Genomic DNA, 23,490 nt, shown 5'->3' with positions numbered 1-23,490 from the left:
TTGGGCATGCATAGCAAATACAGACAGGTGGGTAAAACTAAAATGAATGCTGGGAGAAAGAAGGGTGAAGTCAAGGAGAAGCCATGGCCAGAGACAGATGTGCTAAAAACTTTGCTGGTAGGCACGACTTCGTGGTGATGCACAGATTAATGGAGATGGGTTGAATTAAGATGTAATAGCTAGCCAATAAGAAGCTAGAGCTAATGGTCCAAGTAGTAATTTAATGAATACAGTTTCTGTGTGATTATTTCAGGATTCTGGGCAGCCAGGAAACAAACAAGCAGCCTCACACTACAGACACCCAATAGTGTTACATATAGGTTTAACCTCATAGAATTAGCCATATGTCAAATCAGACATTGGCTGGTTGTGTCCACAAGCTTTGTGCCTCCATTGCCTTAGCTTATTTTGCAATCAGGACAGCATATTAGATCAAACAACTTGTGGCTGAGTTGTATACATTTCTCTTTTGGTAACCTGTAGAGTACCTGCCTTTACCAAAGACACTAGAACATAGGGTAAAAGTTCAACGTAGGTACCTCTTGACTTCTCCATGTTCAATGAGTTGTGTGAGTATTGTCTTTAAGGGCCTTGCTGTCAATTTATAGAGAGCATCTTACTCTTGGCAACAGTCTGGATTGTTTGGGGCCTTCCATGGAATTCATTTAGCCAATAACTCATTTGGATGTAACCCAGTCCTTGTACTGGAATCTTCTTTTAGTGACAAGAATAGCCAGTTGAAATTCTTTACCACCACTATTTTGAGACATTATTTGGATCATCTTCTTATATTTGAGAAAGAAATCCTACACTAGGTTTCCATACTGTCACTCTATTGCCTCTCAACTCTAGCTGTTCCTTCCCATATTCTCTTCTCATTCTTACCCAATTCTCCTGTTCCAGTTGCAACCTTCCACAGTCTATCCATAAAACTTTTTAACTTCCACATCCCAGGAATTCCTATGTATCCCCTTACCCAGTCTCTTCCTCTATACATAACTTTCTGGTTCTATGGTTGGCAATATCTTACATAATGGCTACTATCTACATATAAGTGAATAGATAGTGTATTTATCTTTCTCAGTCTGGGTTACCTCACTCAGCATAACTTTTTCTAGTTGTATCCATTTGCTTGCAAATTTTTGCATTTCTATTATTTAATTGTTTCTCAATCATTTGCAATTCCTCTGTTGAGAATTATCTATTTAGTTCTATGCCCCATTTTTACATTGGATAATTTGGCTTTTTGATACCTCATTTCTCAGTTCTTCATATATTTTGGATATTAATCCTCTATTGATGTGGAATTTGATGTAAGTGGGTCTTCTATCTATCTGTTGTTTCATTGGCTGATTAATAAAGAAAATTGCTTGGCCTGATAGGTCAGAACATAGGTAGGTGGGAAAGACATAACAGAATGCTGGGAAGAAGAAGGCAGTGAGGCAGACGCCATAGCTCTCCTCTCCAAGATGGACGCAGGTTAGAATTTTCCTGGTAAGCCACCACTTCGTGGTGCTACACAGATTATTAGATATGGGTTAGTCAAGATGTAAGAGTTAGCCAATAAGAGGTTAGAACTAATGGGCCAGGCAGTGTTTAAATGAATACAATTTGTGTGTTGTTATTTCGGGTGTAAAGTTAGCCATGTGGGAGCAAGGCAGAACAAATAGCAGGCCTGCACACCTCTTCACTACAGGAATTGGTTAAAATCTTTTCCCATTATGTAGGCTGCCATTTGGTCCAATTGACAGTGTCCTTTGCCTTATTGAAGCATTTCAGTAAGCCATTGGGATTGAACATAGGTCATGAGGCGTAGAGGCAAGCACTCTCAGTGGCTAAGCCTTCTCATTAGCCGATAATCTGTTTTTCTCATAGGACATTCATCAGGTGTGATGGCACATATTTTGATTCTAGCAGTTAGGGCCTTGGAGCAAGATGTTTTTATTTTGAGAACATGTTGGCCTACATAATGAATCCCTGTTTCCAAAAACAAATGAACAAAATATTAAATTAATGACGCATGTGTCTGACCTGTGTATAGTCTATATCTGTGATTAGAATGTAATTGTTTTATTATCATAAATGCCAGTTCTTATTAAAAGTATGTCTAAATTATCAAAATAATGATTTGCAGTAGGAAGCAGGGTCATGCAAACTTGAGCAATGTGAGGAAAGATGAAGGACAATAACAGAGTAGAAAATTTGAAAGGATAGCAACAGACTGAAAAACTTGATTCTCAGCCCAAGGGCCCATTCAAATTTAATTCATTAAGGATGTCAATATCTGGCAAAGTGGCACACATCTGTAATTGTAGAACTTGGGAAACAGAAGCATGAGTGTCTTGAATTCTAGACAAGTTTGGTCTTTCTTTGAACACTTATCACAAACAAACAAGAAGAAACCTGTGACCCCAAAATAATAAAAAATCAAACTAAACAAATGATGCTCACTAATTTCTCACTGATTATAAGCAGTTCAAGATTATGAAATCATGACTTTCTTTAAAACAATGCTAACATAGAATACAAGGGTAGAACTATTAGTTCTTTGGGACAACACTTGGCTAAGCGGTGGCCTTAGGGCCATCTATGAAAATTAAATGAAAAAAATGAAAGTATTTATATGTACAATTCTGTTGCATGACTAAACTTTTCCTGAGCAGATGATGAACAAGCGGCTACTTGCTCCAGATAAGGAGACCAAAGAGACCAATGTACAGATAACACTAAAGTCAAACTTGGTGAACCATGAGTTTTAGTGAAGTTACTTATAGAAATATAAGTAAAATTTGACTTACAGGAGTCAAAATGACTCAAAGAAAGTTGTATCACCAAAGCACCACCCCCCCAGCATAGGTGACAACTCACAAAATCTGTGTCATGAAGTACACTGCACAGTTTCCAGCAGCTCAACAGGATGGAAAATATCTTTTCCATGTGACTCCATTGATATAAAGAACTACCCAGGAGCTCTGCTGGTGCCGGCCTCTTCCAGGCACTTAGCAGAAAAATATAACTTAGAGATACCTACACTCACCTGGACCCTATCAGGAAACCAGCAAGCCTTATCTACCTCTTGTCAATAAATGGGCATTTCTACAAAATGATGATGAAGATCAAGAATATGTGGATACAGGAACAGTGTCTTGAAAACAAACTCTGTCTGTCTGCATTGACATCTGTCTGTTCAGTACTGTTCTGAGTAGCACTGGAAGGTTTCAGAGCACACATGCTTGCTCTAATTGAGTAAGTGTTTTAGGTGAGAAAGAAGGGAGAAATTGCCCTTTATCTCTCAATTTATATGATTAAAATTTCTGTAAACAATCATTTCTGTAACCAAAAATCACCAAACCTTAATATTATGTTTACCACTTCACTTTTCTTGGTTTTTGCTTGAGCTTGTACTTTGACTTGATCTCTCAAACACTCAAATGTGTGTTCTTAGATTCAACAAAGACATGCGGGCCTCCTCCACCTATTGACAATGGGGACATCACCTCCTTCCCCTTACCAGTATATGCACCATTATCATCAGTTGAATATCAGTGCCAGTCCTTTTACCAACTTCAGGGCAAGAAGAAAATAACATGTAGAGATGGAGAGTGGTCAAAGAAGCCAAAATGTTTACGTGAGTACCTTGTTTTCAGAGATCCTGGGAAAGTCAGTATCCAAATATGAAGATTTGAGTCAACTCATTTTATTTGAAAGTACATATTGTCCTATGTGGTAAATCTTCAAGAGGCACCCATATATAAGAACTGAAAACAAATCTGATTAACAAACAGTATGGGTATCATTATACAAAAAAAAAATCAGTCTTTTTTTTATATGCCAATCCCATTTTTATGAGAAGTAACAATAAAAGCAATATCATTCACAGTAATTTAAAAAATTATCTAGCAATGAATTTAACAGAATTGAGTGACTTCTGAATTCTGAAGTTAATTGATAAAAAATCTCATAAAACAAGATAATAGAGAAATTTCTTATATTAGTGGGTTGGAAGAATTAATGTTAAAATTACCATGTTTCCCAAAGAAATTAGCAGACTCTATGTAACTCCATTAAAATATGGACAACATTCTTCACATAGGTATGAGAAATAATTTTAAAATTTTTATAGAAGTACAATAACAAGAAGTTCAAACAAAGAAAAATATGGAATATTGTAATATCTTGTTCCAAGATTCACCAGTAGCACAACTAAAACATGATATTTGGATAACAACTGATGCACAGAAAGAGAATATATATTTGAGAACTTGATCTATGCATCTATAGTTAATTGACTTGGATAGAATTCTAATAACATATATTGGAAAAAATGATAGAATCTTCGATAAATGATGCAAGGAAAATTGAGTCCCACATAGAGATGATTGAAATTTGATTCCTGTCTCTCATTCTGGGAGAGAGTCAACTCCAAGTAGATCAAAATTAAGTATAAAACACTGAAAGTATTCAGAGAGTCCGGGTTTATCCCCTGCTTTTCGAGTCACAATTCAGCTGGCATTGGTGAGCTCCCAATAGATCAGTCCCACTGTCTCCGTGGGTGGTTGCACCCCTCTTGGTCCTGACTTCCTTGCTCATCTTCTCCCTCCTTCTGTTCCTCATTGGGACTTTGGGAGCTCAGTCCAGTGTTCCAGTGTGGGTCCATCGCCAGATGAAGGTTCTTTATTTGTGGCTAGAAACCAACTATGAGTGAGTACATCCCATGTTCATCTTTTTGGGTCTGGGTTACCTCACTCAGGATAGTATTTTCTATTTCCATCCATTTGCATGCAAAATTTGAGAAGTCATTGTTTTTTACTGCTGAGTAGTACTCTAAGGACTCTCTGAATATGACGGACAATGAGGGCTGCTGAGAAGCCAAGGACAATGGCACTGGGTTTTGATCCTACTTCTAGCTCTGGCTTTGTGGGGGCCTAGCCAGTTTGGATGTGCACCTTCCTAGACCAGGATGGAGGGGGGAGGACTTCGGACTTTCCACAGGGCAGGGAACCCTGACTGCTCTTCAGACTCGAGAGGGAGGGGGAGAGGAGGGGGGGAGGTTAGGAGGGGGGGAAGTTAGGGGGGGGAGAGTGGGAGGAGTGGGAGGCTGGGAGGAGGCGGAAATTTTTTTTTCTTTCTTAATAAAAAAAAAATTAAGAATAAAAAAAAAAAGAAAAAAAAACACTGAAAGTACAATGAAAACAATGGGAAAACACAGAAGTGGGCTTAAAATTTTGGATGGAATCCCAAAACACAAGACACAAAAGCAAACCTTAGGCAATGGAGTATAAGACATTCAAATACTTCTGTATAGTGAAGATCATGATCAAGACAATTATTACACAGACTCTAGAACTGGAAAAAAAAAAGATTATCAGCCATTCGTGGTCAGTGGTTTACATCTGTAGTACAAGGGTTTCCTATGTCAAGGATACATAAAACAATTTAAATACATTTTAAAAGATAAGTGAATCTACCAAAACTGGGAAAAAATGAGCAGACAATTACCAAAGAATAACTATGCATGACAGTGAGGGAAATAATGCTTAATTCCATACTTTTCATGGCGCTGCCAATCAAAGCCACAATGAGATACCATATCATCCAGTTAGAGCTGTAACACAAAACAGGATTCCTTAAAATAACAAAAGCTCATGACTGTGTAGAGGGAAAGAACCTCTTAATCTGAATCTAGGAATGTGATTTTGTGCAGTTACTATGGAGAACAATATGAAGGCTGCTTAAAATCTGAAAATAAACCTACCATATGTTATCCCTATGCCCCTTCTTTGGTATATGCCCATAGAAATGAAATCAGCCTACTCAGTCTTCAAGTATATGTTAAATGCACATACTACTTCACAGATCCTAAGAAGGGAAATTTGTTACATTCCTGTCAATTGTTGAATGCCGAAAGACAACATGGTATACTTGTATGACGTAAGCCCAGGGTCTAAGGTAGTGGTTGGTAATCTAATTTCCACCAGGACTGCCACTTGTACAGTTTGGTTATTCAATAGATAAATAGAAATTTCTTTAAAAAAGAACTTTCAAAATAAAATGCATGATACATTCATAGTTACTACTTTGTGAACATATGATGAATATTGTGAAGGCAATTATGATTAGGCTTTCTAATCACAGTATTTTTTAAATTCTTTTAACTTTCCTTGATTCTTTGTGGATTTCATATCATGCTTCCTGATGCCACTTAACTATCTCCTTGTCTCCTCACATCTGCTCTCCACCCTTGCAACCTCCCATCACTATAAAACAAGACAAAATCTAAAATAAAAACCAAAAATAAAACCAAACAAACAAAAAATAAGGAAAACCCTCTCATCATGGAAGCTGTAGTGTGGCCCTGTGAATCACACAGTTTACCCTTTAGTCCACTCATCTTTACTTTTAAGAGTTCATTGCTGTGAACCAATGGTCTGACTCCTGCTACACTACCAATAAGGAGCTATGGACATCAACAGAGCATTCACAGTATTATTAATGATTGTCAAACCACTGAACATTAGATTTGCTTATCATACATGTCATGGCTCAAATTGTATAAATCTGTCCAATACCTAAATCAAGGAAAACAAATACAAATATCCTGAAATGCAAGTTACAGATGTTAGGAGCACTTGGTGATGAATCAAATTATTATATTAAACCTATAACTTTTACATCATGTAATATTCTCTATTTACTTAAATTTATGTGCTCCTTTCATGGTTTTTAAGAATTTATCAGTTGGGTCGCAGTGACACACACCTATAATCCCAGCACTTGGGAGGCAGAGGCATGTGGGTATCAGTGAGTATGATGCCAGTCTGATCTACAAAGCAAGTTTCAGGACAGCCAGGATGGTTATACGAAAAAAAAAAAAAACTGACAAAAAAAGCAAAAAATAAAAACAGCTTAGCAAAAAAATACCTCAAACATAATACTTTCTATGTGAAAACTAAATCACTGTAGATATATGTATTGAAATTTTATTATTTTTTTCTCTTAGATCCATGCATAGTATCAGAAGAAATTATGGAAAAACATAACATAATTTTCCGATGGAAAGAAAAACAAAAGCGGTATTACAAATCAGGGGAAATGCAAGAATTTAAGTGTAAAAATGGATATCACCTGGCAACATCTCAACTATTCCAGACATTTTGCATCGACGGTCATATCAATTATCCCACTTGCACAAAATCACACTAAAAACATTAGTAGAATTTAGTCACATACCTTTGCTCAGTTAAGGTGCATGCATATTATCAATAGTTTTAATTTTACTTTTGAAATATTTCTTAACTAAATTTTTTTTTTTTTTTTTGGTTTTTCGAGACAGGGTTTCTCTGTAGTTTTGGAGCCTGTCCTGGAACTAGCTCCTGTAGACCAGGCTGGTCTCGAACTCTCAGAGATTCGCCTGCCTCTGCCTCCCGAGTGCTGGGATTAAAGGCATGTGCCACCACCGCCCGGCTTACTTAACTAAATTTTATTCATAAGTATAAGCTTGTATTATTATATTGAGATTAAACTGGCAGCAGAGAGTGCTGACACAAAGCCACAAGCAGTTTATTCAAAGTTGCCAGAACATGATGTGTCTCGGAATAGACGCAATTGCTTCCCCATCTTTCTCTATCCACCACTTTCCCAAAGCTTCTTCTATACTTTCTGATATACAGTTCTGATTCACAGTGAACATGAGACATAGTGTCTCAGTCCTCAAAAATGGAACATTTCATACTCTGAAAGAACAAAATGTCATGCTTTATATTACTAATGAAAATGAGTAATTTGTGCATTTTGCTTTTGTTGCTAATTAATAAATAGGAAGAATTTTGTTAATTAACTTCCAAATATACTACTTTTATAATTTTAAATATTCAAGTAATTATACAAAAGTCTTAAATTTTAATTGAGTATAAGAGTACATTGACTATCACAATATTTTTTACAGTTAAAGATTTTAATTAAAATATAATAGTTTCTTTATATCATATCAGAACATTTTTATTATAAAGCTAAAAATATGCAACACCTGTGTTACTCTTGGTTGGTCTGTTTAGTCCCTGCTGAACTTTTGCCCTTTGACTAGCTTTTTCTCGGTCCCTCTACTCCAGCCATGTGCTTTCCTCAGTTTTGTGCAAAGACCACCACAATTAAGACTTGCGCCTGCTATTCCATAGCTACAGATCCTTTCTTCTGCTGTTTCTGATTGAAACCTTCCGAAGCTTATCTTCTCTTACTTGTCTTCTTCTGACAATATTGATGTTAAAAACCTATGAAAATTTTGTGTAACTTGTAAACAGGCAAGTTTTGCCCCCAAAACAATAAAGAAAAAACTGTCTTAAATATAATAAACATAAAACCCAAGTTTGTTTTAATAAATGGCAGTGGTGCAAGTTGCTGCCTCTCCTCCCAGCCTATGGCCTCACGATGTTTCTCCCTAATTCCTCCAGTCATTAGCTTCTATCCATTCCTTCTAGCCATGTTCCACTCCTTTTTCCTTATAGACCTACTGCAGTTTTTTCCTGCCAGCACACATGTCTGGAACTCGGAGACCCTAGAGCCACTACACATGGCTTGAATTCAGAGTGGGCAACAGCAACCCAAGTGTTAAAGTCCCACTCAACAAAGGTCAGATGAAATATTTGCAGCGAGGAAAATGTCAAATGGCAAAACTCTTGATGTCTAGATCCTAGCACAAAACACAAGCCTGAATAAACAAGGCAATATGATTTTTCCAGAAGCCAGAGGCCCCACTGTAGCATGCCATGAGAAAAGCAATAAAGCAAGCACTTCACATGAGCAACTGGGAATGTGTTGGAGAAACTTAAAAAGATTACCAATAAATACTAAACAAAGGCAGTGAAAACAACATAGAAACAGTTGAATGAAATAATGAAAAAAATCCCAGACATGAAAGGAGACAACAATAACAAAATGAAATCACTAAAGAATTGCCAAACTCCTAGGCAGTTTGTGGGGCCACTGGCAGTAGAACTAGTATTTCTCCCTAATGCATGAACTGGCTTTTTGGAGTCCATTCCCTATGGAGGATACCTTGCCCCACCTACATACAGGGCACAGGGCCTTGGTTCTGCCTCCAGTGATGTGACAGACTTTGTTGACTCCCCATGGGAGGCCTAACCCTCTCCAAGGAATGGTAGGGGATTAGGAGGTCAGGAAGGTTGGAAAAACAGAGAGAGGGGAGGAAGGGGGAACTGGGATTGGTATGTAAAATGAAAAAGTTCTTTCTTTCTCTCTTTCTTTACTTATTAAAAATTTTCAACTCCTCCCCTTCTCCCATTAACCTCTTACTCCCCCCACAAACCCTCCCCCCTCCCTCTCCAGTCCTAAGAGAAGTCAGGGTACCCTGCCCAGTGGGAAGTCCAAGGCCATCCCTCTCCATCCAGGCCTAGGAAGGTGTGCACCCAAACAGACTAGGCTCCCAAAAAGCCAGTACATACAGTAGAATCACATTCCAGTACCATTATCTTTGGCTTCTCAGTCAGCCCCCATTGTCAGCCACATTCAGAGAATCTGCTTTGCTCACATCCTTGTTCAGCCCCAGTCCAGCTGGCCTTGGTGAGCTCCCATTAGATCAGTCACACCATCTCAGTGGGTGGACTCACAGTCCTTACTTCCTGGCTCATGTTCTCCCTCCTTCTGCTCCTCATCTGGACCTTGGGAGCTCAGTCCAGTGCTCCAGTGTGGGTCTCTGTCTCTATCTCCATCCATCGCCAGATAAAGGTTCTATGGTGATATTTGAGATATTCATCAGTGTGGCTATGGGACAAGGCCAGTTCAGGAACCTTCTCCTCTGCTGCCCAAGGAACAAGCGGGGGACATCTCCTTGGACACCTGGGAACCCCTCCAGAGCCAAGTCTCTTACCAACCCTAAAATGGCTCCCTTAATTAAGATATCTTCTTCCCTGCTCCCATATCCACCCTTCCTCCAGCTCAACCATCCCACTCCGCCAAACTCTCCCCAGTCCTCCCCTTTTCCCTTCCCTCTCCCCACTTCTCTTCCCCCACCCCACCCCCACCCCCATGCTCCCAACTTTTTCCAGGTGATCTTGTCTACTTCCAATTCCAGGAGGATAAATATATGTTTTTCTTTGGGTTCACCTTATTATTTAGCTTGCCTAGGATCACGAGCTATAGGCTCAATGTCCTTTGTTTATGGCTAGAATCCACTAATGAGTGAGTTCATACCATATTCATCTTTTGCGGTCTGGGTTGTCTCACTTAGTAAAGTGTTTTCCATTTCCATCCATTTGCATCCAAAATTCAAGATGTCATTGTTTTTTACCTCTGAGTAGAACTCTAATGTGTATATGTGCCACACCTGCTTTATCCATTCTTCCATTGAGGGGCACCTAGGTTGTTTCCAGGTTCTGGCTATTACAAATAGTGCTGCTATGAACATAGTTGAACAAATGCTTTTGTAGTATGATTAGGCATCTCTTGGTCATATTTCCAAGAGTGGAATTGCTGGATCCTGGGGCAGGATGACTCCCAGTTTCCTGAGAAACTGCCACACTGACTTTCAAAGTGGTTGCACAAGTTTGCATTCCCAGCAGCAATGGATGAGTGTTCCCCTTACTCCACCTCTTCTCCAGCACAGGTTAAATTCTTTTAAAGAAATTTTTTAAAAAGAAATGCTAAACTGAACTAAAACTCAAAATAAAATCCAAACAAAAACTCAGAAGAAAACCTTTCCAAACTACTGAATAAAATTAAATAGAGAATTACATCTTGAAGACATGATAGAAAAAAATGGATAGCTCAGTCAAAAGAAATATTTAAAAAGAAAAAAAAAGGGAGTAAGGGAAAAAGAAAGGAAGAAAGGGAATAAGGAATAAAGAAAGGAAGGAACAAAATAAGGAAGACAAAGGAAAGAATAAAGATAAAGAAAGGAAGGAAGATAAAAGAAGGAAGATTCAGGCACTAAATATTAAGAAAATCTTTGACTCTATAAAAATACCAATAAATAGAGGAAAGGGAAAAAACAGATAAAAGGCATAGAAAGTAATTTTAACAAAGCATAGAAGAAAATGTACCTTAATCTAAGGAATGATGCTTTCAAGGTATAAAAGACACATAGAAAAGGAAATAGATAAAAACAAGAAAAGAAAATCCCCATGGCACATGATAAAATACTAAATGTGCACAATAAAGTATTTAAAATTTGAAACAGATAAAGCCCAAGTGAAACATAAAGGCAAGCACATTAAAATGACACCTGACTTTTTGATAGAGACTCTGAAAGCCAGAAGAATATTGATAGATGTTAGGAAACTCTGAAACACCACAGATGCTGATCCGGACTGCATGCCCAGTAAAACTATCAGTCAAAATCAATAGAAAAAGAAAAACATGCACAATAAAACCAAATTTAAGGACTTTTTGTCCACCAACAAGTCTTTACAGAAGACACTAGAAGGAAAAAAATCAGTCTTAAAAAGAAGGTTAACTACACCAAGAATACACAAAGGATAAATAATCACAGAACAGTAAATCAAAAGTAGATGAATACTCACAACACTACAACAAAATATCAGGAATCAATAAACACTGATTAATAATAACATACAATATCCATGGTCTCAGTTACTCAATCAATAGATACAGACTAATTGATTGAAATAGAAAACAGGTATGTCAATTGGTTGTGACACATCCCAGCAATTGAGAGGTAAAGGTAGTCATGTCTCTGAGTTTGAGGCCAGCCTAGTCTGCAGAGTGAGTTCCAAGATAGACAGGACTACAAAGAGACACCCTGTCTCAAAATTTAAAAAAAATTAAATAAAGGAAGAAAGAAAGAATTGGGAGTCTCATTCCCAGGTCTTTACTTGCAATGAGCTGTCTTCCTTTTTTGACTCCACTCATTGTGGACTCTACCGAATCTCCAGGAAATACCTGCATTCCTCATTTTATTGACTGTTTCAGCCACCATTCCTTAGTGTCAACCACCAATACCCAGAACTGCATTCTCCCTGGGACTCCAATTGGAGATACCCATAAGGGCCTATCAGGGAAAAAAAATCTATTGTGTGTTCCTAGGATCTAGATACAGCAACAGAAAGCAAGGAATTGGACACCCACCCAAAAGCACAAGACATAATATCAACATCTAGAAATCACAATCATTCTAATATAAAAACACAATCATTACAATGTACCACCAGAAACCAGCAACCCTTCTACAAGTGGTTCTGAGAAATGCAATATAGCTGAAACACAAGACAAGGACTTGAAAATAACTAGTATGAATGTTGTGAGGGACCTTACGGAGGAAATGGATAAATCCCATCGTAAGATCTGCGAAAACACAAGCATATAGTAGAATAAATGATTAAAACAGTTCAAGACCTAAAAGACATGTAACTACTAAAGAACACTCAAACTGAGATAAAACTAAAAATGAAAAAATTAGGATGTCAAACAAAAACCTCAGAGGTGAGCCTCTTCAACTGGGTGCAAGAGATGGAAGAGAGAATTTCAGGCACTCAAGAACAGATAGCAGAAAGAGATATTTCAGTCCAAGAAAATGTAAAATCTTTTAAAATCCAGACATAAAATGTTAATAAAATCTGAGACATTATGGGAAAAACAAATCTACAAACAATTTAAATAAAGAGAAAAAAACAAGTCAAAGGAACAGAAAATATTTTTTGGAGTATAATAAAGGCTTATTTATTTCAGGATAAACTCCTAGAAAGAGTAGCAATCCACAGTCCTCTGCATGCGCTGGAAACTGAAACCAAATCCATCAGTCAGGAGGCCTGAGCATGCTATATATATATATATATTACATGAGACCCTGCCCAAAGTGGGCTGATATCTTAAGGGCTATTGGCTAACCAGTCCCCACAGCAGTCATGAAAATAACTTGTCTAAAGATTAAATCAAAAGAAAACTATATGAGACATACACCAAAATCAGAGTTTCAAGCTCTAAGGTTTGAATGACTAGATCCAACTTCTCCTGAAGCAGTGTGGTCCTTCCAGTTTCAAACATCTTACACCAAATGCTGTCAGCTGTTTATGGTCACACACTGAGGGGCACATACTGATGCAAGCTGCTACCTGTAGGTTTACACAGTTGGTAAGCAAAGTTCTTATTTGCCCCCCTCTTTTTGTGATTTTTTTTATTTTTTCCATTCAAAAATTTACACTTCCTCCCCTCCTCCCATTCCCCTCTCACTTCCCCAATCACCCTCCTTCCTCCCCCTTTCTCCTTAAGAGAGGACAGGGAACCCAAAATATTTTCAACAAAATTGTAGAACAAAATTTCCCTTACCTAAAAGAAGAGGTATTTATCAAAGTAAAATAAGCATAGAGAATGCCAAATAGACTGGAGCAGAATAGAAACCCCCACAGCACAAAATGATCAGAACACTAAATGTACAAAGATTATTTAAAGATGCAAAGGGGAGAGACCAAGTAAAATATGAAAGCAAACTCATTAAAATAATCCCTGATTTCTCAATGGAGTCTCTAAAAGCCAGAGGGGCCTGGACAGATATTTGAGAAACTCTAAGAGACCAGAGCCCATATTTGTTGTGGGATTTTGATCCATTTAGCCAATGACATTTGGGGTGAGTAGACCTAGAGTGTGTTTTTTTCTGAATACGTGACTGAATAAAACTGAGAAGGGAGTTGTACTGGTTCTCTCTTGAGTGGCCAGAGCCAAAGCAAGAAGTTGCCTGTGACTGGTCCTCTTTATCCTTGGGCTGAACAACTGGATGAAGGCAGCTGGATCAGCAGAGGCATCTACTTTGTACTATATCCGTGAGTTTGATTATCCATTGTACCCTTAATAAATTATTAAAAAGACTGTTGTGGGTTTTCACTTCATATATTCCTATACCCAACAAAACTTTCAATCACAATGAATTGGGGAAAAAAGTATTCTTTGATTTAAAAAAAAAACAAATTTAAGCAGTACCTAATTAAAAATCCAGGTCTACTGAAGGCCCTAGAAAAAATTACCTGAAGAGGATAACTTCACCCTTAAAAAAAAACACAAGGAATAAACAATCCCAAACCAGAAATCAAAGGAGGGAACAAACACAATAACAAATAAAATAACAGGAATCTATAAACACTGCTATTTGACAATTCTCAATATCAATATTCTCAATTACCCAAGAAAAAGATACAAACTAGCAGAATGGATTAAAAAAAAAACAGGTTCCATTATTTTGCTACACCCCCCCCCAAAAAAAACACCACACCTTAACATCAAGAATATATACCACCTCAAGGTAAAAGGATTATAAAAAAAGCTATTCCAAATAAAAAGCTGGTATAATCATTTTAATATCTGGCAAAATAGACTTCAAACCAAGACTAAACAAAAGGCATAGTGATGTAGGAGGGTCATCTGTCTATGTGTTAATTTCATTAATTAATAAAGAAAACTGCTTGGCCTGATAGGACAGAACATAGGTAGGTGGGGAAGACAGAACAGAATGCTGGGAGGAAGAAGGCAGTGAGGCAGATGCCATGATTCTCCGACCCGAGAGGGACTCAGGTTAGGATCTTTCCCAGTAAGCCACCAACTCATGGTGCTACACAGATTACTAAATATGGGTTAAAGCAAGATGTGAGAATTAGCCAATAAGAGGCTGAAACTAATGGGCAAGGCAGTGTTTAAATGAATACAAAAAAAGCAGGCCTGCTCGCTTCATCACTACAGCATAGGAAAAGACAATATAGTCTTCTTAAAGAGAAAAAACAACAAGATGATTTACAATTCTAAGTACAAGGCCACTCACTCTGAAACTTAGAACCACATAGACACTGGAATCCATCAGTGAAAAGACACTGGATTCTCATTGGAATATTTTAAAGTGATACAAAATACACATGGTCCCTTCTCCTACAAGACCCTATTATTATTAAAGTCCAACAATGTCCTCTTACACCTTCTTCCCTTTCAGTGATGATGTGTTTATCTAAAGGACTTTTGCTCCCTGAAACACTGGTATTGGTAAATATCCTGTTTCTATGCATGTTATGAAAGTCCAAGAGAGAGTAAAAGGAGACACAAAAATGTTTTTGGATAAAGAAACCAAGAATAATGACAGAGAAAACAGGAATCAACACATCAATACCATTTCCTGGCAGAGCAAATTCTCTACCATAGGAGATAGTGTGGTTGGGACAACTTCAGCAGGCTTCACTGAGGAGGATGCCAGTAATATTGTTACAGATACTGATGAACTAACAGTGAGAGAGGCTATTGTTTTTATTACTATGATGTTGTAATACCTTAAGATCTGGAATGGTAATCCCTCCAGAGTTGTTTCTTAATTTACTCAACATTTTTTGGAGGTGGAATTTAGGATAGTTTTTTTTCTATAAAGTATGAGACCAAGATTTTGAAGGAATTTTACTAAATCTGTAAATAGTTTTTGGTATAGTGTTCATTTTCAAAATATTCACTCGTGGTTTGCTCCAAGGAAGAAAACTATGAAATATTGCATGATATTATGTTATAAGCACAAAAACAAATATGTAGACTAGTGGAACAAAATGATAAACCCAAGCAAAAACACATTTAACTTCAGCCATGTGTTAAATACTTCAGAGATATGTGTGAAACATATTCTGGTGAAAATAAAACCTTTGCAACAAATGGTGTTGAGGAAATTGGCTATCCATATGCAAGAGAATGACATTAGACCCGTATCTCACACCTTGCTCAACAGTAAGTCCAGATGAATAAAATATTTAAATATGAAATCTGAAACAGAAACTTCAAGAAGAAAACATAGTCATACCTATGATAGATATGTAGGAGAGGACTTTCTGAACAGGACTCCATTTCTACAAAACTTAATGCCAATAATTGACAAGTGGAACTTTATAAAGCCTGAAAACTTCTTCACGGCTAAAGAAACAAAGAATGGGATTAAAAGGAAGCCCACGGATAATATATAGATATACACATCCCAAGAAGGTAGTTTTGATCTGTATTTCCCTAATGGGTAAGAATGCTGAACATTTCTTGAGTGTTTCTCAGCCATTCAAGATTCCTCTACTGAGAATTCTGTTTAGAACTGTCTCCCATTTTTCAATTCGATTATTTGGTATTTTTGGTATCTAGTTCTTTCATTTCTTTATGTTTTGGTTACTAGGCCTTTCTCAAAGGTGGAATTAGTAAAAGAAGTTTCCCATTCTGTAGGCTACCTCTGTGTCCTTTGCCTCACGGAAGCGATTTATTTTCATGAGGTCCAATTTATAATTGAACTAGTCATATTTACTTTTACCTAGGTCTTTGGGTTACTTAGTTTCTGCTTCTTGGGTTTCTAAGTAGATAAGAGTTTCTTCTCATGGTGTATGGCTTAAGTAAAATCAGATATTGGTTGGCTACTCCAACAAATTCTGTGCCACCATTGCCCTAGCATATTTTAAAAGCAGGACAGGTTGTAGGTCAAAAGTGTTATGGCACGTTTCTCTTTTAGTAGTCTCCAGAGTTCCTTCTTATAATAAAGAGACTAGAACATAGGGGTGAGACTCCATGTGGGCACAAGCTGAACTCCATATTCAAAGAGTTGTGTGGGTATTGTTTTCTCAAATGGGGCCCTGCTGCCAATCTGCAGAGAGCAAGCCTTTAACATCAGCCTGGGTTATTTGGGAATTTCCATGGGACCCCCTTTCCAACAACTCAATTAAGCACAACCCAGACATGCCACTGAAAGCCTTGTCTGACTACAAAAGATGGCCAGTTGAGACTCCATCTCCTCCCTTACTAGGAATCCTCATTAGGACCACATTCATAGGTTTCAGGAAGCTTCCACTGCATTAGATTTCCACATTGCCCTAAAAGTGCCCCTCAATCCCTGCTGTTTTTTGTTTGGTACATTTACATGATGCAGTATTACTCAGCTGTTTAAAATAAATGACGCCATGAAAATTGCAGTCAATTGGATGAAACTAGAAAAACAATCATCCTGAATGAGATAATCCAGATCTAGAGAGACTAATACAGTGTGTATTCACTTATAAGAGGATATTAGCTCTTAGGTAAATCATAACTAAACTGTAATCTGTAGACTCGCAGATGTTAGATATAGAGGAGAGGTCTAGAAGGGATACATGGATATTCCAGAGAAGGGGATAAATATTGTGATTGGACTGATGTTTTCCAATTTCTCAATATGCATTCAATGTAGTACTTCAAAGTTTAGCTAGTGCAATAAGACAACTGAAGGAGATCAAGAAGATACAAATTGGAAAGGAATAATTCAAAATATTACTATTTGCAGATGATATGATAGTTTAGATAAGTGACCCTAAAAATTTCACCAGGAAATGTCTACAACTGATAAAAAAAAATTGAATATAGTGGCTGGGTACAAGATTAACTAAAAACCAAACAAACAGGCAAACAAGTAGACCTCCTATAAACGAATGACTAACAGACTGAGAAAGAAATCAGAGAAACAATGCCTTTCACAATAACCTAAAATAATATAAAACATCTTGGAGTAATTAAGATATATATGCTAAAATCCTCAAGTGTTTTGAAGAAAGAAATTGAGTAAGATGTCAGAAGTTGGAAAAATCTTCCATGCTCATGGTTTGGTAGGATTAACGATAAAAATGGCCATCTCACCAAAAGCAATCTATAAATTCAATGCAATACCCATCAAAATTACAACACAATTCTTTACAAACCTTGAAAGGAGAAATCTCAACTTTGTATGGAAAAACAAAAATCCCAGGATAGCCAAAACAAGCCTGAAAAATAAAATAACTGCTGGAAGTATCATCATCCCCGATGTCAAGTTGTATTATAAAGCTGTCCTAATAAAAATTTCATGGCCTTTGCAAACAAACCAAAAAAAAAAAACAAACAAAAAATCCATACATAGTGTTCAATGGACTTGAATTGAAGACACAAACATAAATCTACACACATATGGACATCCAATATTTGATAATAAAGCTAGAATCACACATTGTAAAAAATAAATAAATAAATAAATAAATAAATAAATAAATAAATAAATAAATAAATAAAAGACAGTATCTTTAATAAATGCTTCTGGTCTAACATGATGTTGCTATGTAGACAATGCAAATAGATCCATATGTCTCACCCTGCACAAAACTCAAGTATAAGTGGATCTAAGACCTCAATATAAAACCAGAAACACTGAACCTGGTAAAAGAAAAAGCGGGGGAAATCACAGGAGATGACTTTCTGAATAGAACAATAGCTCAGGCACTAAGATCACCAATTAATACATTGGACCTCATGAAATTTAAAATATTCTGTATGGCAAAGGACACTACCATAAGAACAAAATGGCACATACAGAATGGGAAAAGATTTTCAGCAACCCCACATTTGACAGAGGGCTATAAGCAAAATGTATAAAGAACTAAAGAAACTATAGTCATTTACAAACCAAAAAAAATCCAATTAAAAATGGAATTCAGATCTAAACAAAGAATTCTCAACAGAGAAATTTCAAAAGGCCAATAATTACTTAATGAAATGTTCAACATTATTAGTCATCACGGAAATGCAAATCAAAACTAATTTGAGATTCCATCTTGCAAGTGTGAGAATGGCTAAGATCAGCAAGTGATAGCTCTTGTTTGAGAGGATGTGAGCAAGGAGAACACTCCTCCGTTGCTCCATTGCACAGAGATCTGCTAAACACTACTAATCTTTAAAAGAACAAAAAATGTACCTGACCTACATGGGAAGTAGAAAAAGATAAGATCTCCTGTGTAAATTGGGAGCATGGGGACCTTGGGGGAGGGTTGTAGGAGGAAGGGGAGGGGCAGGGAGGGGAGCAGAGAAAAATATAGAGTGCAATAAAAATCAATAAAAAGGTTACAATAAAATGACTCCTAATGATATTCTGTAATGCTCAGAGATCAGTGTCCTATTCAGTCATCACCACAGAGGCTCCTCCTGCAGCAGAAGGGAAGGGATGCAGAGACCCACAGCCAGACGGTATATGAAATTGAGTCTTTGGAATACAGTTCTAAATGAGATGTCCCCATCAAATGCCTCCCCTCACAACTGAGAAAACCTGCGGAAGAGGAGGCAGAAGGAATATAAGAATCAGAAGGAATGGAGGACACCTGGAGAACAAGGCCCTCTGAATCAACTCAGTAAGACACATATGAACTCACAGAGAGTGAAGCAGTAACCACAGTGCCTGTATAATTCCACACCAGGCCCTCTATGTGTATATGACAGCTTTGAGTTTAATACTTGTCTGGTAAACCCAAGTGTAAGAATGAGTGGTTCTCTTACTCTTGTACCTGTTCTTGGGACTTTGCCTGCTGTTGGGTTGTGGTGTTTGTTTATTCTCTTAGAAGCCTGTTCTTCTGTAATGGGAGAAAGAAGGGGAGTAGATCAGGAGGGGAGGGAAAGTGGGGAGGAACTGGGAGGAATAGATGGAGGGGAAACTTGAATTCACATCTTTGTATGAGAACGAATCTATTTTCAATAAAAGGGCAAAAAAAAAACCTCAAAAAAACAAAGAATCAACAAAATGAAAACTAATGACCCATTCAAGAAATGGGCCCTATCTCTGCATAGAGAGTTCTAAACAGGAAAATAAAATGGCTAAGAAATATCTCAAAAAAGTTTCATGAACCCTAGCAAGTAAGAAAATGTAAAGAAAAACAACTTTTAGGTTTCATTTTATTCCATCAGAATGGCAAAGATAAATAACAATGAAAAATACTGCAAGACCTGCTGGAGAGTTATAAGTAGAAAGAGGGAATCCTCACTCAGTGTTATCAGTGCAGACACATGGATATCAATATGCAGAATTCTCAATACATCTAAAATATATCTATCTCATGGCATAGCAATACCATGCCTTGGCATATTCTCAATGGCTTGACATCTTAATCCATACATAATTACTCAGCCATGTTCATTGCTTTTTCCTGTTCTCAACAGCTAGTGAATGAAAACAAGCAAAATATCCTTCAGCTGATGAATAGATCATGAAGATGCCTGGCATACACTGTGAAATACCATTCAGCTGTAAAAAAATGAAATTATAAACTTTTCTGGTAATTGAGAGAATTAGAAAAGATGATATTGAGTGAGGTAATCTAGACACAGAAAAATTAATGTCACATGTTCTCTCACAATGGAGACTCCTACCTCCAAATCTTCACATGAAAGTGTATATCCTGGAGTAACTGCAAAAACCAGGAGAGTAAACACAGACCATTCCCAGAATAGTAGGGTGGGTAAGAAATGTGAATACCAGGGTAAAAATGATCGGGTAGGAAAAAGGAGAAAGAAAAGACTATAATTAGGGAGATAGGAGATAAATGCAGAAAGAAGAGGAAGAATGGTAAAATAATAGTAGGGCTGTAAGGAAAAGTCTTAAGAAAACATACCAATAACTATCCACCCATCTATAACTAGAATTCATGTAAGTCCATGTATGAATAAACATATATAGTTAAAATACAATTTTCTATTATAGGCTAATAGTGCTTTCTCCACAAACCAAAGACCATCTAACAAAGACAGCAATACTAGGCAAGAGGAAAACCCTTCAGACTTATTGCTCATGATTGTCCTATCAAACCAAGGCATAACAGACTACTTTTATTGCAGTTCATTGCCTCCAAGAGGTGGAAAGTATGGAATTATTGCTGAAGACACCCTGTACTTCCACACAGGGTGCAAACATTTGTGAGCTGGAACTGTCCCCAAAACCTCTTCTCTGAGGACTAGCACTCATGGCACCAGAAGTTGTCATACAAGTCTCCAAAGAAGAGAAGCAGTCAATGCTCATATCCGACTATGATGCTTATAAGAAGGCAAAAAGAAATTTAATCTCTCATCTTTTCAAATACTTTCATTCTATTGACTAGGAAATTGGCACAAAGAAAACAAATGTTATATTGCTTAATGAGTGTAAAATGATAGGCTCAGAGTATTAACGTGAAACACTGATTGGACATTGTTGGTTTATTTTGATCCTCCCTCTGTGAACTTTGATGTTTACCAAACTAGCTTCCAGTAATGCATTGAAATCCAAAGCCATGCACAGCACTGTTAATGACAGGATTCCCAGAAGCACCATCACTGCTGGAGTGCTTTAGGTTTATAAGATCAGGGGTGTGTGGCATGTAGCTCTTAGCCAAAGTTTTCCTAACCTCATGGCTTTCACTGCCAAAAATCAAAGTAAGTAGAAACATTTTGAAACATGCACTTTCTAGTCAAATGTGTTTATCTGTTGTGTGTATGAGAATATTATAAATTTTATCTAAAAGCATTGGAAATCAACAATAAAATATAAGAATGTTTTTAGTGAAAAAGTAGAAAACATTTTCAGTGATAAAAACCAATCTATTTATGGAAGTTGTTTTTAATAAACTACTAAAAGGAAAATATGAACATAATGGTTTTTCTGTTTTCTAAACATCAAAACTTAATAGCCTATAAGCAAAATTTGGAGAGAGAAAAAGAGAAATTCTTCTTTAAAATGCATAAGGAGTAAATGTAACAAGATAAAATTTCAATGAAATTCAATTTAAATTACGCAAAGCCATTGACCAGGATAAAACTCCCAACAGACTTAAAAATTTCTGAACCTGTGTGGGGTTGATTTCTTTTTCACAGACTGGAGGGTTTTAACTTTCATAGTCATTAAAATAAGTAACTTATCCCACTTCAATAAAATTATCATTAAGTAAACAGAATGCCTTTTATAAGACAATGAAGAATTTTGTCATTTTGTATTTAAGTCACCAAAATGCCAACAATTTATTCTTTTCTGATCTCTGCAATGAATGTAAAATAAGATTATAGTACCTCTGTATTAGCATTGGGTCTAAAGAGGATATAACAGCTCTGTGTCAGAGTTTTATAACTCCATTACTTCCAAGTCACAAGCAATACCTTAAATAAGGAGTGGATTTCGGAATTAAGTCACTGTGCTTGATTCAAGTTTCATAAAGTCTTTATTTTGTTACTTGTTATTTGCTAATGTTTATGTATAATTAAGGGTTATTTAGATAGGCCTTCAGTCCTCACATAAGTGAAAAAGATAGGAGCAAGCAATTACTTTTGTTTTAGCCTTCACTCTTTCAAATTTTGTAGCAGTATTTCAGAGATTTAAACTCATTATTATTCTATAACATTTCATTTTGAGTGGGAATCATGGGAAAACAGACACATAATAAAAGAAAAATCCGTCCTGCCAAATGACAGAAAATGTTTGCTTTCAATTATTTTTTAAAACTTTTAAAACTTTTTGAGATAATAATTATAACATTACCTGTTTCTGTTTCTCCTTCTAAAATGTCCCATATGCCCTCTCTTGTTCTGTAACTCATGGTGTCTCTTTTTACTAACTCTTTTTGATATTAAATGGCTATATCTATTTGTATATGCATACATATTCCTAAATAGAGCCTGTTCAGTCCATGCAATATTACTTGTAAACACTGTATATCTAGAATTCTATGCAATCCAGTGAATTACGCAAAATGAGTGAGTGAGTTTACAGAGCATAGTGTCAGGAGCCGTTTTTCCCCCCAAAATTATTGCAGGAACCATCGCCCTGGGGAGTCTGCAGAGAACCCCACTTCCCAATTGTATTGAGAATTGTTTTATTGACAGAGCCTACCCCACACCCAATTATCTGTTAATAGAGAGCTATCTGTTGGCGGAACCCGCCCCACATTCCAAACTATCTAGAGAACTAGGTGTATCAACCTGTGACTTCCTGGCCTACGTGACCAACGTGAACCACGCGGCAAGAGTCCAGGCCCCTGTGCCCCCCCCCTATTCCTTACCCTATATAAGCTGTAACCCTGTCTCTAATAAACGGAGGCTCTGACAAACCTAGCATGGCCTTCTTCCTCTCTCTCAGCCCATATCTTACAGATAGCACCTCTCCAGGACCCTGGAATTACTGATCAGCCAGGCAGGTTACACCCCTAGACTGAGTAACCCACCCAAGGTGGTCAACAGTATAGTAAGTCAAAGAAAAGAATATGTAGCAAGCAAGAGGAAGATAAACAAAATGACAGGCAGGCAGACAACAAAACATTATTTTAGGCATTCAAGATGTCCAACATTGATGCTCTAGGGCAGCTAATTTAAGGAAGCCATCTGGACTCCCTCTGAGAAAACCCTTGGGATCCTTATTTTGATGGTATCCATAATTTTTCTTCTCCTGTGGAAAAAAGAGCAAAACCCTTCCCTAACGCAGCACATTTCCTGTCTTTATCGTACCTTTCATTGAATATATATGTCTATATAAATAATGCTTAAGATTTCCACAATGAACAATGAGTTTTCCTGCAGTAATCTTTAAAGTTTCCAGGAAGAAGATGGGGCCCCACAATGACAACTCCACCTGGTTGATATGATGTCATGATGCTGACAACACTACTACAAGACCTGTTTTGGTGAACATCCAAACTGGCTAGGCTCCCGCAAAGCCAGCACATTAAGTAGGATCAAAACCCCGTGCCA

General features: G+C 37.1%; 1 protein-coding gene across 1 annotated transcript in view; it reads left to right on the top strand.

The window, feature by feature from the left end:
• Nucleotides 1–7,828, top strand: part of LOC101999859 (complement factor H) — a 132,166-nt gene extending 124,338 nt beyond the window's left edge. The window contains exons 5-6 of the mRNA XM_005348455.2: nucleotides 3,446–3,628; nucleotides 7,001–7,828. Of these exons, the coding sequence (XP_005348512.1) occupies nucleotides 3,446–3,628; nucleotides 7,001–7,203 (386 nt within the window). The 3' untranslated portion in view covers nucleotides 7,204–7,828. The remainder of the gene's footprint in view (nucleotides 1–3,445; nucleotides 3,629–7,000) is intronic.
• Nucleotides 7,829–23,490: the final 15,662 nt, after the last annotated feature.

This window comes from Microtus ochrogaster, chromosome 6 (genome assembly GCF_000317375.1).
Source record: "Microtus ochrogaster isolate Prairie Vole_2 chromosome 6, MicOch1.0, whole genome shotgun sequence".
Lineage (NCBI taxonomy): Eukaryota > Metazoa > Chordata > Mammalia > Rodentia > Cricetidae > Microtus > Microtus ochrogaster.
This window is presented reverse-complemented; position numbering and strand designations above follow the sequence as displayed.